We start from the raw sequence: 17,933 nt of genomic DNA on the forward strand, positions 1-17,933 counted from the left end.
TTTCTCTTTCTCTGTTACCTTTAATCTTCTGTTATCACTGCATGGTAGCATCTGTCCAGGTGAACTCCCTGGGGAGGTAGGTTTCTCCCACAATTTCTTTTTCATTTCAGCAGCAGGGCTGAACCTAGCCTCTGTTCTTTTTCTTTCTAATGCCTTGATTATGTTAGTCTCCAAAAATCCCTAGAAACAGGGAAGTAGCAATCCTTGAGGTGGGGGAGGGGAGCAACCACCTTTAGCTAGTTTTACTGGGTAAGTGTTCCTAGATCAATGGAAATACATGCTGTCTACAGGATTTGTTAAAGAAACAGAATGTGGATAACTGTCGCTGAAGCTCTTCGTTGTAGATGGAAAGTACATAGGAGGACCGGATACATCCTTTCAATGAAATGTTCTAAGAGGACATTAATGGAGTTAAGGCAAACTTAGAAGATTCTGCTATTAAAAGTTAAGATGCCCTGGGTTTGTGCAGGCCTAAATATTTTAGCAATACAAAGAAAGTGGCACAGATTTCGATTGCTATGTGAGTTGGTATTCCTATTGGTGAAAAATTCAAGATGTTATTTTGTTATGCACCCATTCTAATCTTGAGAGAAGCATCAAGACTGTCAGCTCTAACTGCATATTTCAATGAGAATGTAGGGAAGTGGTCTGAGGGAAGATATTGAGCACTGGCGAAAACACCAGGTATGATTTCCACTTTTTAACCTTCTCTTCTGGGGACTTTGCTACTGGAGGAGAGAAGAGGAGAAATTACAGGAATCTGGTATTTTAAAGCAGCAGGTTGACCAGCAAAGGAGGAATTGCATCAGATAGAAGAAATCTGTACCTATTTCAGGTTTCTCAATTAGGAAAATTTCAATTGCAACAGGTATTTCTCCTTTTACCAGCTGCCTAGAAGCAATTGTACTGATAAAAACCTGTTGTCCTAGCAGTGAAGCACCCTTGAAAGCGAAGGGCTTACCATCTCCATGGTGCAGATCCAAATCCACATAGAGAATACGGTCAAATTTCCGTCGCAATCGTAATATTCCCAGGACAACATCATTGAGATAACAAAAACCAGATGCTTCATCTCTGCAAGAAAATAAGTTGCTACAGCCAACAGCCAAAAGCAATCCAAGGGAGTCTTTACAGCCAAGGATCTAACCCTTGAGATCTATTCCCTTACAATTTCCCCTTCTTTTTAGTAAAACACAAATCTACCTACAAAGATTGTATAGTAAATGCCTCCAAATGATCAGGGAATAAAGTATTTTTGATCAACTAAATATTTAGGTTGATTTGAAACATTTTCCATTCAGAAGCCCAGATTTTCAAAGAGTTAGAATATAATAACTATATTCGACAAAACAGAACCTTTCTCCAATTATTCAGGAATCATTAAAAAATTGTAGCACCCTGAAGCCATCATAATGAACACTGATTATCACTTATAGGACTTTAAGAAAGCTAGAATCTAGAGGGGGCCTTAAAGACAATCTTGCTCAGCCAGATGTAGATGTTGGAGACTGAATTCTCTGTACTGGCACTATGACACAACCTAAAGTTTTTTGGGTTTTTTTTTTTCAGTAAGTCTTGGCACTTCTTGCTCATAAAAGCTAAGTGTAGAATGTATAAACATATAGCCTCCTGGGCAGCATCATGTGGTTACATTTCTGTAAATGTAATTATTACAATGGAGACTGAAGCAGCCTCTTCTAAAGTTATTTAGTTTCCTTCATTAAAAATTGTCTTCATTGACAATACTGGTGTCCTTTAACTTTTTTGCTATTAGTGATATTGTGTTACTTTAAGCTCTTGTAAACATCAACCTACTCTTTTATTCTTCCATTAATCCTGTTGAGTATACATAAAAGATCATTTTTTATCATCAAAAGTATATTACAATTTATTTTCTGGGCCTCATCCTAAATGCTTCAGTTTCTTTTGCTTCGAATATCCAACTCATTTTTCCTCTAATTTCTCTTTATTTTACTTGAAATGGAATTCTAGGCATAAGTATAATTTAAAATGACATCTTTACTACTATGAGATTGTAAACTCTTTCTAGTGCCTACTTACACAATGCATAAACTTCATGGAATCTCTTCTAGTATAATGTTTCATATTCTGAACAATGCCCTGGTTCACAGGCTAAAGCAACGAGACAGGTATATTGGTGAGTAGGAAGTTGATAAAAATATCACTAGACATTGATTTTGCCCATAAATCAAACTCTGTGATCATCTACCAAAAGAATAGCTTGGGCTTAGGTGTGCAACCAGGAAGGAACCAATTAGAGAAAAAGATTTGTTCATCCATGAGTTTTCTGTAAATAAGAGTTAAATATGTGACTTTGAAAGTTCTTGGATGCTATTTTCCAATTCTGAAAAGTTCACATTTTATAAGTCTACTGTCTTAGCACATCAAAAAAGGAATAATTTGTCTTCCTACTGAACATCAATAACTTTTGTGTAGGTGGAATGGAATATTAAGTGTTAGGCAAAAAGAGGAGGGAGATGAGGAGGAGGAGAAATAGATATTACAAGACATACTTCCTTCCCTCACAGAACCTATAATTAAATTATGGAGATAAGTCATAAGCACAGAAAAAACAAAACAAAACACAAAGGCAAGTAAAAATACTATGGCAAATAAAGAAGATTAGAGAGAAATTCTATAGACAAAATTGACAGAGTCATCTCATTACAGCATTAAACTTTTATAAGCCTTCTAGAAATCATGCACCTAGAAATCAGCAATGGTTAAGAAGCCCTTCGCCCCTTAGTGTTCTGAGTAGTTAACTGCAAAGGACCACATTGTCCTGGCATATTCCAAGGGAAGAACCATTTTCATGCTTCCTCACGACTCCCATGAGACTCACGGATGACTTCCTTGTTTACCTGCCTCTATAAAATTCCTGGGTCCTTTCCTTTTCTTTAAGATGCTGCTACTTAATGAACCTTCTCCCTATGGCAATAGCCTGAATAATGATAACGATGATGATGTCTAGAATTCAGAAAGGCCTTTGTGTGTAATATTTTCCTAATATTTTCTTAAGTAAAAGGAGCTCAGTTCTCATTGGTTTAAAGAAATAAGTAGCCCTGACTGGGTAGCTTAGTTGGTTAAGAGTGTCATCCCAATATGCCATGGTTGTGGGTTTGATCCCTGGTCAGGGCACATGCAAGAAACAACCAATGAATGCACAGATAAGTGGAACAAGAAATCAGCGTTTTTCTCTCTCTCTCTCTCTTTCTCTCTCTTCCTCTTTCTTAAAATCAATCAATAAAAAAATTAATTAAGTAACCAAATAAATGCTTAGCTAAACAGAATATTCCTAAAAACCCCAGAAAATAAAGAAACGGAACTTTCAAGACTTTTAACGTGCTAAAAAAGTATTCCTATAAAGCAAACTCAGAGTCGTCACAGCAATGGCAATGTGAGAGGTGCCCCTTATAGTTTCAACAAGTTTGACAGCTATAATTGAACAAAGGATTCCCTGTTCTATACACCAACACATATGAGAGATCTGTGCATTAAAACATCTGATGGTGGGTGAGTCAGAGTGAGCGGGGGAGGAGGAAAGGGAGAAGAGCTAAGACGGGTGCTACTGATGTAGCTTGGAGCCCTCTCCGGGTCTTGGAGGAGCCAGGTTGCCCCTGGAACTCCCTTCATCCCAGAGCTGCAGAGAGAAACAGTGAGCATTCCTGCAGGAGTGGTCAGTAGGTGCTGTGGATGAAACCAGTGACCTGGGCAGAAACAGAGCGCGGAGGTGCGGCCATGGTTGTCTGGGGGCTGCCATTGCCAGGCACCGAAACAAAGCCATAGAGCCTGGCCCTCTCCCCTCACCTTCCCAGACTCCCCTCCCTTACCCCTCCCAGAGCTTCCAGCAGGCCCCAGAAGTGGTAGCAGTCAGTGTCAGGCTACAGAGCACATTATCTGCAGCCCTGAGTGAGAACTGGAGAGGCAAGTATTTTTCCCTGAATTGCAGGGGGGCGCACTGTGGCTAATCCCAACAGCAGGGGTTAAGATACAGAGGTGAGGCTGCTAACGTCTGGTATTTGCCACTCCTGGGAGGAGAACAAAACCACAAAGGAACCAGCTGGCCTCTCCCAGCTCATCCCACCCCCACCCAATGAGGCTGCATTGCTTGTGGTGTCTGCTGCAGTAGACAGTGCTGGGTGGGGTCTCACAGGCTCAGAGCCCCATCACCCACTACATTCCCCCACAGGAGTGGTGTCCTGAAACTGAGGTGACCTGATCACAGAGGAGACACCCATCTCCCCAGGGAATACAAGGCATTTTCAACCACCCTCCAGAGATCCAGTGCAAGAGAAAGAAACTTGCACTGTAGAGCCACCTACTGGAAAACAAAAGAAAGACTTCTTACCAACCTAATAAATATAGAAATGCCACTCTTTAAATAAAAAAATAAAATAAAATAAAAGGGAGCAGATTTCATTTTCATAGATGCTTAGGCAAAGAAATAATCCATCAAATTCCATGAATAAGCAAGGTAATGAGGCAGCTCAGAAAGAAAATAAAAATATCCAGAAAATAAACTTAAAGACATGAAAATATGTGATTTAAATGACAGAATTCAAGATTGCAATTCTGAAAAAACTCAACGAGATACAACAAAACCCAAATAGGCAGTTTAATGAATTCAGAAATAAAAGTCAATGAACAAAATGAGTACTTTCCCAAAGAAACTGAAACCTTAAAAATGAACCAAGTAGAAATTCTGGAGGTGAAGAATTCAATAAAAGAGATGAAGAATAAACTAGTGAGTTTAGGAAGTAAAGTTGACCAGATGGAGTTCCATTTGGTTTTTTTTTTCCCCCTTTGTTTCACTTGTCTGAGGTGATATATCAGAAAAAATATTGCTACAGATGTCTGAGATTTTACTGCCTATGTTTTCTTCTAGGATTTTTATGGCTTTGTGGTCTTCCATCTATTTTGAGTTTATTTTTGTGTATGGTTTAAGAAGGTGGTATAGTTTTATTTCTTTTTTGCATGTATCTGTCCTATTTTCCCAACACCTTTTATTGAAGAGACTGTCATTATCCCATTGAGTGTTCTTGCCTCCTCTGTCATATATTAATTGATCATATAGGTGTGGATTTATTTCTGGCTTCTCTATTCTGTTCCATCCATCTATATGCCTATTCTTATGCCAGTACCAGGGTGTTTTGATTACAATGGTGGCCTTCTAGTATAGTTTTATGTCAGGTATTGTGATACCTCCAACTTTGTTATTCTTCCTCAAGCTGTCTGAGGCTATTTGGGGTCTTTTTCGGTTCCACCTAAATTTTTGGAATATTTATTCTAGTTCTGTGAAATACGTCATTGGTATCTTAATACTAGTTGTGGTGAATTTGTAGATTGTTTTTGGTAGTATGGGCATTTTAATGATGTTAATTCTTGCTGTCCATTAATGCAGTATATGCTTGAACTTATTTGTATCTTCCTCAATTTCTTTCTTCAGTATCCTATAATTTTCCATGTACAGGTCTTTTACCTGCTTGGTTAAATTTATTCCTAGGTATCTTAGTTTTCTGTTCTTGTTGCAATAGTAAATGGGACTGTTTTCTTAATCTCTCTTTCTGATAGTTCATTATTAGTATATAAAAATGCCATCAATTTATGAATATTAATTTTGTATTGTGCTACTTTACTGAATTCATGTATCAGTTCTAGTCATTTTTTTGGTGGAGTCTTTAGGGTTTTCTGTATGTAGTATCATGTCATGTAAGAATAATGACAGTTTTACTTCTTCCTTTCCAGTTTGGATGTCTTTTATTTCTTCTTCTTGTCTAATTGCAGTGGCTAGGACTTCCAATACTATGCTGAATAAGAGAGGTGAAAGTAGACAGCCCTGTCTTGTTCCTGATCTTAAGGGAAATGCTTTTAGTTTTTGCCTGTTGAATATGTTGGCTGTGGGTTTGCCATATATGGCCTTTATTATGTTGAGGGATGATCCCTCTAGTCCCACTTTGATGAGAGTTTTTATCATAAATGGGTGCTGGATTTTATCAAATGCTTTTCTGCATCTATTGATATGTTCATGTGATTTTTATCCTTCATATGGTTTATGTGGTATATCACATTAATTGACTTGCTAATATTGTACCAATCTTGCATCCCAGGAATAAATCTCACTTGATCATGGTGTATGAACTTTTTAATGTATTGCTGGATCCGGTTTGCTAATATTTTGTTTAGGATTTTAGCATCTATGTTTATATTGGCCTATAATTTTCTTTTCTTGTCGTGTCTTTATCTGGTTTAGGAATTAGGATACTGCTGGCCTTGAAAAGTGAACCTGGAAATCTATCCTCTTGAAATTTTTGGGAATAGTTTGAAAATCATAGGTGTTAGTTCTTTGAATGTTTGGTAAAATTTGCCTGTAAAGCCATCGAGTCCAGGACTTTTGTTTGCTGGGAGTTTTTTTTATTACTGCTTTGATTTCATTAGTTGTAATCAATCTATTTAGATTTTCTGATTCTTTCTGACTCAGTTGTGGGATTGTATATTTCTAGGAATTTATCCATTTCGCCCAGGTCATCCCAATTTGTTGGCATACAAGGTCTGTCCAGAAGGTATCCAGCCATGTAATATGAAAAAGAGACATTTACTGAAGAAGATACAAGATACAAGGAACATTGTATATTGAACAATGACACCTCAGTCCTCTTCAAAGTAGGTGCCTTGGGACCTCACACAGTTCTCTCAATCGCCATCAGCTGCCCCGTCATATTTTCCCAAATCTCATTGACGGTCTGAAATCTCTTCCCTTTCAAAGGTGGTTTTAGTTTTGAAAAAAACCTTAAGTCACCAGGTGCCAAATCTGGGCTGTAGAGGGGCTGAGTCACCTGGGTAATTTGATATTTCACCAAAAAACTCTACATGAGACATGATGCATGAGTGGGCACATTGTCGTGAAGCTGCCACTCACCAGTTGCCCATCACTGTTGCTTTGACCTTCTGAATCATCTAAATAGTTTCTGTGGAGTAATGTTCAAACTTAATGCAAAATTTGATGCAGATACGTTGCTCTACTCACTCAGTCATTTTGAATGTAATGGCCACACAGTACACATGTTTATTCAACTCTGTCTACTACCCCCACTGACTAGTACAGTGAAGTTGTCATTATTCACACATGCACATTCCAGTCCACTCCCCTTGGCTGCCAGGTTACATTGATGTTGCGCAAACAATTCTCATTATATTAACAGTTGCTTAACTTTTTCTAGACAGACCTCTTATAGTTGTTCATAGTATTATCTTACAATTCCTTGTACTTCTTTGGTGCCAGTTATAATTTCTCTTTTTTCATTTCTGATTTTATTTATTTGGGTCCTCTCTCTTTATTTCTTGATGATTCTGGTTAAAGGTGTGTCAATCTTGTTGATCTTTTCAAAGAACCAGCTCTTGGTTTCATTGATTTTTTGCATTCTTTTTTTTAAAAGTCTCTATGTCATTTATTTCCACTCTAATCTTATTTCTTTCCTTCTACTTACTCCTCAATTTGTTTGTTATTCTTTTCTAGTTCTTTTAGGTATAGGGTAAGATTGTTTGGGATTTTTCTTGGTTCTTGAAGTAGGCTTGTAGTGCTATGAATTTCTCTCTCAGGACTGCTTTCACTGTGTCCCACAGAGTTTGGGTTGATGTGTGTGCATTTTTGTTTGTCTACAGGCAACTTCTGATTTCTTCCTGATCTCATTGTTAACCCATTCATTGTTTAATAGCATGTTATTTAACCTCAGTGTGTTTGAGAGTTTTGGAGCTTTTTATTGCAATTGATTTCTAGATGATACCATTATAATCAGAGAAGATGCTTGATATGATTTCAGTCTTCTTCAAGTTATTAAGACTTATCTTGTGTCCTAGTATGTGGTCTTAGAGAATGTTTCATGTGTACTTGAAAAGAATGTATATTCAGCTGCTTTGGGATGAAATGCTCTGTAAATATCAACTAAATCCATCCAATTCAGTGTGTCATTTATGGCTGCTGTTGCCTTGTTGGTTTTTTGTCTGAAAGATCTGGCCATTGATGTCAGTGGGGTGTTAAAACTCCCTACTATGACTGTATTGCTGTTGACCTCTCCCTTAATGTCCCCCAATATTTAAACATTTTATTTACTTATTTATTTAAAATGAAACCATCTTTATTGCTAAGTTAATTGACAAGCATTAGACAGAAAAATTCACTCTTACTATTAAAAGGCAGAAAGCTTCGCACATACAGTTTAGAAATTGCTGCTACTCACAAAACTGTTTAGATTTTTATTTGGAGGTTAACAGAAGGAGGAGGCTTGCATTTAAGCTAATGATTAACACAATGTAATATTTTCAACCACTCTGAAGACTTATATGCCTCTTAGCTAATGTCTTAATTCTGTATTACTTAAGTTTTTCCTTCAAAGTCATCAGAACAACAGGGATTGAAGAGACTTTCAAACATTTGCCATCTCCTGCTGCTCAGTGACCATTATAATTTGTTTCTGCAACATAGCCCTTTCTTTCTTTAAGTTCATTTTGTGCATAAGTAGAGTATCCAGATTCTTCTCCAAGTCCTCCATACATACTCTTTGTGAACTACTCAAATAACTGTTTGTTTTCAGTCTCGGAACAAATCTAGACTGTTGAAAAATCTTTTGTTGCTATTGAAACAACTTAACTAGTTTTTCTTCCTGTTCCTCAGCTTTCTGCACATCTACCTCTTCTGACTTTGCTGAAACGAAGTCAGACTTTGCTGAAACGAAGTCAGAAACTGCTGAGAAAAATTCTTGGTTAAGCTTCTGCCTTAGACCTTATTGGGTTTTCCAAGTATGTTCAATTTTCTGGTTACTGGTTTTGAGGGAAGCCTTGGTATACATTGCTAGTCTTTTTTCCTTTGCAAGAACAGCGTTGTTAATGTCAGCTCCAAATTTTTCCAGCATCTTCTGTACTTCACCTCCCATATCTTCAACTGTTCCTGCCGAAGTTCTTTTCTTCCCAAGCTTATTGATTACTGGAGCCTTTTCGTCAGTAATGTCATCCTCTGAACCACTCAGATCTTATCTTCTTTATTAAAGTCATAGGCTCTTACAACCTGATTCTCCACTGATGTCATCCCAGATTTCCTGGTATGTTTTCTCCCAGAGGGCAACATATTTAGATGTTTCCTGACTGAGGTGTCTGTGATGCTCCTCTGAAGGTTTTAAAAATATATGTAGGTGCTTCTATGTTGAGTGTGTAAATGTTTACCAGGGTTATATCCTCTTGTTGGATCAGTCCCTTTAGAATTATGTAGTGACCTTCTTTGTCTCGTTATGGCCTTTGTTTTGAAGTCTAATTTCCCTGATAACAAGTATTGGCTCTCCCAGCTTTTTTTTTTTTTTTTTTTTTTCCATTTGCATGAAATATCTTCTTCCATCACTTCACTTTCAGCCTCTGTGTGTCTTTTGCTCTGAGATGGATTTCTTATAGATAGCATATATATGGGTCATGTTTTCTTATCCATTCTGCTACCCTATGTCTTTTGATTGGAGCATTTAATCTGTTTACATTTAAGGTTGTTATTATTAATAGGTACTTATTTGTTGCCATTTTATTTTTTTTTAAATATTTTATTTAATTAGTTTTAGAGGGAGAGGAAAGGAGGGAGAAAGAGAAGGAGAGAAACATCAATATGTGACTGCCTCCCATGCGCCCCCAACTGGGGACCTGGCCCGCAACCCAGGCATGTGCCCTGACTGGGAATCAAACCAGTGACCTGTTGGTTCACAGGCCAGCACTCAATCCACTAAGCCTCACCAACCAGGTGTCATTTTATTCTTTATACCTATGTGCCTCTGGCCTCTCTTCTTAAAGCAGGCCCTTTAACATTTTTTGCAATACTGATTTGGTAGTAATGAACTTCTTTAGCTTTTTTCTTCTTCTTTTTTGTCTGGGAAGCTCTTTATTTCACCTTCAATTTTAAATGGTAGCCTTGTTGGATAGAAGAGTCTTGATTGTAGGCCCTTGGTTTTCATCACTTTGAATATTTCATGCCAGTCCCTTCTGGCCTGAAGTGCTTCTGTTGAGAAATCAGCTGACAGTCTTACAGGAGCTCCCTTGTAGGGAACTTTCTCTCCATTTGCTGCTTTTAAGACTCTTTGTCTTTAACCTTTGCCATTTTAATTACGATGTGTCTTGGTGTGGGTTTCTTTGAGTTCATCTGGACTGGCACTCTCTGTGCATCCTGAACTTGTGTTACTTTTTCCTTCACCATTTCAGGGACATTTTCAGCCATTATTTCTTTCAACAGGTTTTCTCTATCCCTTGCTCACCCTCTTCTCCTCCTGGTACCCCTATGATGTGGATGTAGTTGCACTTGATGTTGTCCCAGAGGTCCCTTAGCCTTTCCTCATTATTTAAAATTCTTTTCTTTTTGATGCTCTGCTTCATATAGCTTGCTCTTGATTCCTTCTAGTGCATTCATTTCAGATATTGTATTCTTCACTTCTAACTGGTTCTTTTTTATGGTTTCTATGTCCTTTTTAAAATTTATATCTCTTTGTTTAATTTCTCACTGAGATCATCTATTCTTCCCCTAAGGTCCTTGAGCATCCTTATAACTATTATTTTAAACTATGCATCTGTTATCTTGATTGCTTCCATTTCATTTATTTCCTTTTTTGGCAATTTCCCTTGTTCTTTGGGGCATATTTCTTTGACTCCCAATTTTGTCTGTCTCTTTATGTGTGACTCTATGTATTAGGTGGATCTGACTCCCAAGATCACCTGAGCTATGTGCTCCAAAAAATATTTCTTGTGTGAGTTATGTGCCCCATCCTGTTGTAGCTGAGTCTGAAATGCTGTTGGCTCATTCAAGGGTGGAGTTAACCCTCAGACAGGCTGATGATAAGAACAGACCTTGGTCATTATGTATGAGTAACTGTTCAGAAGCTGCCCCCAAGGCAGAATTGTTCCCAGCAGGTTCTGGTGCCTGTCAGAGTTCACCTTTGGCTGTGCTGTTTGTATGGATATTTGGATTGAGCTCTGGTGAGGTTTGAAACCCACCACAGATTGTGTTGGTTCTGGACCCACTTGTATAGGGTTCCAGTGCAGGTTGGTGTCAGATGCTGTTTGTAGCCGGACTTGGGCTACCTGTCTGGAGCTATCATGCTCTCCACTGATTGTGGCTGTGTCTTCTTGGCCTGGGCGTGTGTGGAAAGGGTGAAGCTGTGTACAAGCATCAGTTTCCTGCAGCTCTGAGCTAGGGAAAGATCAAAAAAGGCCCAAGGCTCTCCGAGGTCAGCGTCTATCAGTGAGCTACTTTGCCACTCTGAAGTTGCATGGTCTTCTTCCACAGCCTTTTGAAGAAAGTGGGCCCAAGATGGCTGCATCTCATTGCCCCTTCCACACACTACAAGCTCAGGGCAACCAGGCCAGGAGGACAGGACTAGTCAGTCTCCTACTTGGGTGCAGCGTGGTCAGGTACTCAGTGAGGGAAAAGTGGGCCCTACTCCGAAGCCATACCACTCAGGCCCTGCCAGGGTATCCAACTGTAGCTACCCTGAGAGCAGTGCACCACTGGCTCAGGTTGGGTGCAGCCAGCTGTTCCCACTGCAGGAGCCAGCTTGGCAGGATGGGGCCACTGGGACTTAGTAAAACAGATCAAAACAGTCCTCCATTGGAGGTGGCAGCGGCCAAGCCCCCGGGAGGGAGGGAGCTCTACACCTCCCCTTAGATGCGTAGGTGAGTCCGCTTTAGCCCTAGACCAGAGACTCTGAGGGAGACATGCTCCGAAGATCCCAGCTCTGAGCTGCGTTCCCTTCCCCCTGCAGATCTGAGCTCAGCAGGGCATGGTCACCGAGACTTAGGAAGATAGAACAAAACAGTCTCCCATTGAGGGTGGTGCTGGCTGAGTGTGCAGGTAGGAGGGAAGACTGGCTCCTCTTCCAAAGCCTCAGAGTTCAACATGTGCCTGAGTGTCTGCCTATAGTTTCTCCAGAGAAACCACACACCAAAGGTCCGTGTTGGGCGAGGCTAACAGTCTTTTCTGCTGCACTCAAGCTTGGCAGGGTGGTGTCACCAGTGTTTGGAGGATGGGGTTAGTTCAGTCCCCAGGCTGGTGCTGTAACAACAGGAGTGCTGAACCCTGGGAGGATGGTGCCTGGGGGTGATGTGGGATATTGACTCAGGTCCGGGACCTCTTTAGCTGATCTTCCAGGTCTCTCTTTGGGGCCATACCACCCAAATCTTCTCTTTATGACTCCCGTGTGCCCTGAGTAATCTTCCCTCTACCACAGCCTCAGTGAGTGCCCAAGAACAAGCACCTGTGTGTTGGACCTTTAGGAGACAGCTGGGTTTCCAGCAGACTCCCTCCTCTTTCCAAATCCCCACAGATTTTCACTGCCAAATGCTATGAAGCTCTGTTGCACTGGTTTGAAAGTGCTGGTGTGGCGTTGAGACTCCATGCTACTCAGTGGGGACTTTTGCAGCTGAGATATCCCTCTAGCTTCTCTGCCACCACACGTGGGCACAGGGGCCAGCCCTCTCTTGTCTCTGCCTTCTTGCCAGTTTCTGTGTACCGTCTTCTATAAATACTTGGATATAATACTCCTGTTCAGCTGTCGTTCAGTTGGTATTCAGGTTGATTGCTCTATAATTTAGCTTTAAATCTGGTGTGGCACTGGGAGGAGGTGTGAATAGCTTTAACCTACTCTGCAGCCATCTTGAAACTCCTCAATAATCACTTTAAATATAAATGGATTGAGTTCACCCTCCCCCCAGAAAGGCACATCCTATCTGATTGGATCAAAAAACAAAACCCAACTATATGCTGCCTTCAGGAGACACATCTCAGCTGCAAGGGCAAAAATAGATTCAAAGTGAAAGGGTGGAAAATAATTCTCCAAGCAAATGACATCCAGAGAAAGGTGGGTGCAGCCATACTTATACCTGACAAAATATATTTCAAGCTAACAAAAGTAATAAGAGACAAAGATAGCCATTTTATTATGATAAAGGGGACACTAAATCAAGAAGACATAACACTTATCAACATATACACACCCAATCAGGAAATACTCTTAATATATAAAGCAACTACTAACAGAAAGGGAGAAAATGACAAAAACATAACACAGGGGAATAATTTTTAACATAATTTCTGTTGAGTTCAATTCTTTAGCTGTTTTAGACTTAACTAGGCATGCTGATTTAAAAACTGCAGTTAGTTTTCTTCCATCACGTCAAATTTTTCTGTACAGTTTATCCTAATTGGACTACTCTAGGCTGGATCAAGCCTGGATCGAGGGAAGCACTAGTGCTCTCCTATTGGCTGAGAGCAAACCTCCCTCGAGTGGGGGAGGGTGGGGGATGACCTTGGAGACCAGAGACAGGTTCATACTTGTCTAGGCTATTCAGTCACACATGAGACAGTGAGGTGAGAGGTTGTGTGCTGCTCTATATAGTGAATCTTATTCCGAAGTGTAGTCCCAGTTCTTGTCTATATACAAGGAGTTAGCAGAATTTACTTTTTATTTACATACGTACTTATTTCCTTTCCTTAAGATCATGTCTGCCTCTCCTATTTCTCATCGTAAGTGCCTAAACAACCCTGCTTCATTTTGTTATATCTGTGGCAGTTTCACCATTCCCAGTGAAAGGACAAACATCAGTGCATTTGTCAGGCAAGCCTATTTTGCATATTTTAAAGTAAAACTTGGTGATCAAGCTATCTTGGGCCTCTTACAAGGTGTGCAAGCAGTGTGTTGAGGGTTTACAGATGTGGATGAAGGGAACATGTGATAAATTGCCATTTGGTATACCTATGGTTTGGCAAGAGTCCAGAGATCATTCAAGTATCTGTTACTTCTGTATAGTGAAAATGTCAGGATATAACAATAAAAATAAATGTAAAATAGAGTATCCTAGTCTACCATCAGGTATACACTCCCAGTGCCTCATTCAGCTGAATTCCCAGGGCCAGTTTTCACTGAACTACCCTTTTTCAAAAAACAGGAGTATGGTGAAGAACTAAGTGACAGCAACAATGAAGATTTTGAAATTGAAGATGACTCAGTTCATAAGAGATTTGATCAGCATGAATTCAATAATTTTGCATGAGATTTGGGACTATCCAAAAAGGCTTCAGAACTCCTAGCATAAAAACTACACGAGAAAAACTTGCTTGAAAAAGGAGTGAAGGTATCCTACTTTCGGTCAAGAGAAAGTGCATTTCTGCAGTACTCTCAAAGTGACGGTGGCTTTGTGTATTGCCATAACATACATGGTTTAATGGAGGAATTGGGAATTCCAATCTATAACGCAACTGAATGGCAACTGTTCATCGATAGCTCAAAGCGGAGCTTGAAGTGCGTCCTCCTCCACAGTGGCAATTTATTTGGTACAGTCCCAATTGGCCATTCAGTTTGTTCTTGTGAAGAATATGAAGACATAAAGAAAGTCATTGATCTGTTGCAATATCACAAGCACAACTGGATCATCTGTGTTGACATTAAATTGGTCTGCTTCCTTCTTGGTCAGCAATGTAGATACACCAAGTATTCCTATTTTCTGTGTATGTGGGACAGCAGAGTGCATGAGAAGCACTGGGTGGAGTCAAACTGGCCTCCAAGATCTGACTTCAAACCTGGTGATCCAAACATTCTACGTGAGCCACTTGTTGACAGAAAGAACATTGTATTCCCACCTCTGCACATAAAACTGGGTCTCATGAATCAATTTGTTAAAGCTTTGCGAATGGAAGGAGACTGTTTCAGATATTTCATTTTAGTATTTCCTAGCCTGTTGTTTGAAAAGATAAAATACCTAAACATGTACGTTTGGTAGCAGAACTTTATAATTCTACACAATTTGACTTACAGTAACAATATACAGCCTTTATATGAATAAAACAACTCTAAATAAACAGTATATTCAGGTAATTTTTTCTTTATTTTCCTTTGTATGTACATTTTGTATGATTTTTGGGACAAAGGGAGGGTATCCTGTACCTTAAAAAGTTGATGGGATAGAGAAAAACGGGGGTCATTTTTGGATTCAGATGCCAAAAGTTAGTCAAAAATAAGTGTCAGATATAACTCAACGAAAATTGTGTTCTCCGGTGTAATCATAGTTGGGGACCTAAATACTCCATTGACAGCTATGGACATATAATCCAAACAGAAAATCAGTAAAGAAATATTGGCCTTAAATGGCACATTAGGACCCAATAGACATAATTGACATTTACAGAGCCTTTAATCTAAGAACACCAGGTTATACATTCTTCGCCAGCACACACAGAACATTCTTAAGAATAGACCATATGTTGGGACATAAAACTAGCCTTAACAAATTTAAGTAGATTGAAATTACCAAGCATATTCTCTGACCACAATGCTTTGAAATTAGAAATCAACAGGAAAAAAGTGGGAAAGACAAATGTGTAGAGATTAAACAACATGCTGCTAAAGAACAACTGGGTCAGAGAATAAGTAAAAGGAGAGATCAAAGCATATACAGGGACAAATTAGAATGACAATACAACATATCAAAACTTTTGGAATGCAGCAAAAGAAATATTAAGAAGGAAGTTTATATATCATTATAGGCCTATCGCACGAAACAAGAAAAACCCCAAATAAATAACCTAATATGACCACTTAAAGATCTAGAAACAGAAAAACAAATGCATCCCAAAAGCAGCAGAGAGATGGAAATAATAAAAATTGGACCATAACTGAATAGAGAATAAAATGTTTATAGAAAAAAATTAATGCAACAAAGAGCTGGTTCTCTGAAAAGATTAATAAAATTAAAAAACCTTTGGCTAGACTCACTAAAGAGAAAAGACTCAAATAAACAATAGCAGAAATGAAGCAGGAGAAGGTACAAAGCATACCACAGAAATACAAAGGATTGTGCAAGAATACTATGTAAAACTATACGCCACCAAACTTAATAACCTAGAAGAAACAAGTTCTTAAAAATATATAAATCTTCCTAGACTGAATCACAAAGAACTGGAAAACCTAAATAGGATCAAAGACCTAAATATCAGATCTGAAACAATAAATTACATAGAAGAAAACATAGGTACTAAAATTAAGAATCTTGGTCTTAGACAGGATTTTATGAATTTAACCCCAAAGGCAAGGAAAGTAAAGGCAAAAATAAACGAATGGGACTATATCAAACTAAAAAGCCTCTGTCTCACAAAAGAAACCATCAACAAAACAAAAAGGAAACAAACAGAATAGAGAAGATATTTTCAAATAATAGCTTTGATGAGGGGTTAATACCCAAAATATATAGAGAACTTATACAACTCGACAACCACAAAAAGGAACAATCCAATTAAAAGTTGTCAGGGGACCTGAGCATACACTTTTCCTAAGAAGACATATAAATGGTCAACAGATATATAAAAAGATGTTCACCTTCACCAGGTTTTAGAGAAACACAAATCAAAACCACAATGAGCTACCACCTCATACCTGTCAGAATGGCCTCTATCAACAAGACAGGTAATAAGAGGTGTTGGGGAGGTTGTGGAGAAAAAGGAACCCTCATTCACTGTTGGTAGGAAAGTAAACTGGTACAGCCACTGTGCAATACAATATGGAGGGTCCTCAAATAATTAAGAATACCGTTACCATGTGACCCAGCAATTCATCTTCTGGGTATCTACCCAAAAAATTTGAAAACATTTCTTTGTAAAGATATATGCTCCCCTCTGTTCATTGCAGCATTATTCACGGTAGACAAGACATGGAAACAACTAAGTGTTTCTTGATAGAAGACTGGATAAAGAAGATGTGCTACACATATACAATGGAACACTACTCAGTCATTAGAAAATATGAAATACTGCCATTTGTGACAACATGGATAGATCTTGAGAGTATTGTGCTAACTGAAATAAGGCAGACGGAAAAACTCAAGAACCATATATTTCACTCATATGTGGGATATAAAACTGAAAGCAACAAATGAACAAACAAGAAAAACAAACAAAAACTCATAGTCACAGACAACACTATAGTGGTTACCAGAGAGAAAGGGGCAGGTAGGGAGAGGCGGTAAAGGGTAAAGGGGATCAAATACATGGAGACTTGACTTTTAGTAGTAAATGCAATGCAATATACTTATGATGTAGTACAGACATGAATACTTGAAACCTATATAATTTTATTAACCAATGTAACCCCAATACATTTAATGAAAAAAATTTTTTTAAGCAAACTCAAATGTTTTAAGAATTAATGTTCCTATAATTTAGGTAAATCTTTGACTAAAAAGACTAATAATTTTGGTTTACTAAAATTGTCTATCTTTTCTGATTTACCAGTGTTAAGTATAATAATATACATTTAGATTTTTATTTTGTTTTGGTGTATTCTTCTAAAACTTATACAGGCTTACTGACTGAATGAGCTAACATTAATTCTACTAAACCTCTGAGACTATGACAAGTGTAAATTTGTTCAATTGAGTCATTATTCTGACCAACTTTATTTCAACAGAAATTATGTTTTGTAGTATGTCAGTGTGAAGATAATTTACAAAATCTTTAGGTAACTTAAACTTTGATACTAAATTTAGTTAATTAATGGATATTCATTAGATACCTAAATTATTTCTAAGAGAATGCCATTAATTACTAAGCATAATTTTAAGTTTACATGCTTTTGCTTTTTATTTTTACATGCCATAGAGACACTCTATGTATTTGGGTCTATTAATGAACATGTTATTTTTTGCTTAGATAAGTGTATGGATCTAGAAAGTGGTAGAAGTTTCACAGAATGGGAATTTTATTTTTTGAGATAGAAGTTGACTAAGGTTAGGTGAGTTTATTTATAACGTTTCCAAAAAGAACTTTAGTATCAAATACTATACTAATGTAAAAGTATAACTTGGTTTTCTCTCTGTTAAAATGAGATTTAAAAAAAGTATTTATCTTCTTA

The 17,933-nt window shown here is 38.3% G+C and overlaps 1 protein-coding gene and 1 pseudogene across 2 annotated transcripts in view; both read right to left on the reverse strand.

Annotated features, from left to right (window-relative positions):
• Positions 1–17,933, reverse strand: part of HDAC8 (histone deacetylase 8) — a 244,191-nt gene that overhangs the window by 164,054 nt on the left and 62,204 nt on the right. For both annotated transcript variants that reach the window (XM_090264597.1, XM_090264596.1), the window contains exon 5: positions 962–1,074. In XM_090264597.1, the coding sequence (XP_090120723.1) occupies positions 962–1,074 (113 nt within the window). The remainder of the gene's footprint in view (positions 1–961; positions 1,075–17,933) is intronic.
• LOC149990541 (synaptonemal complex protein 3-like) lies at positions 8,415–9,139 on the reverse strand (annotated as a pseudogene).

The sequence above is a fragment of the Furipterus horrens genome, unplaced genomic scaffold (genome assembly GCF_987537825.1).
Source record: "Furipterus horrens unplaced genomic scaffold, mFurHor1.1.pri manual_scaffold_17, whole genome shotgun sequence".
In the NCBI taxonomy this organism is placed as follows: domain Eukaryota; kingdom Metazoa; phylum Chordata; class Mammalia; order Chiroptera; family Furipteridae; genus Furipterus; species Furipterus horrens.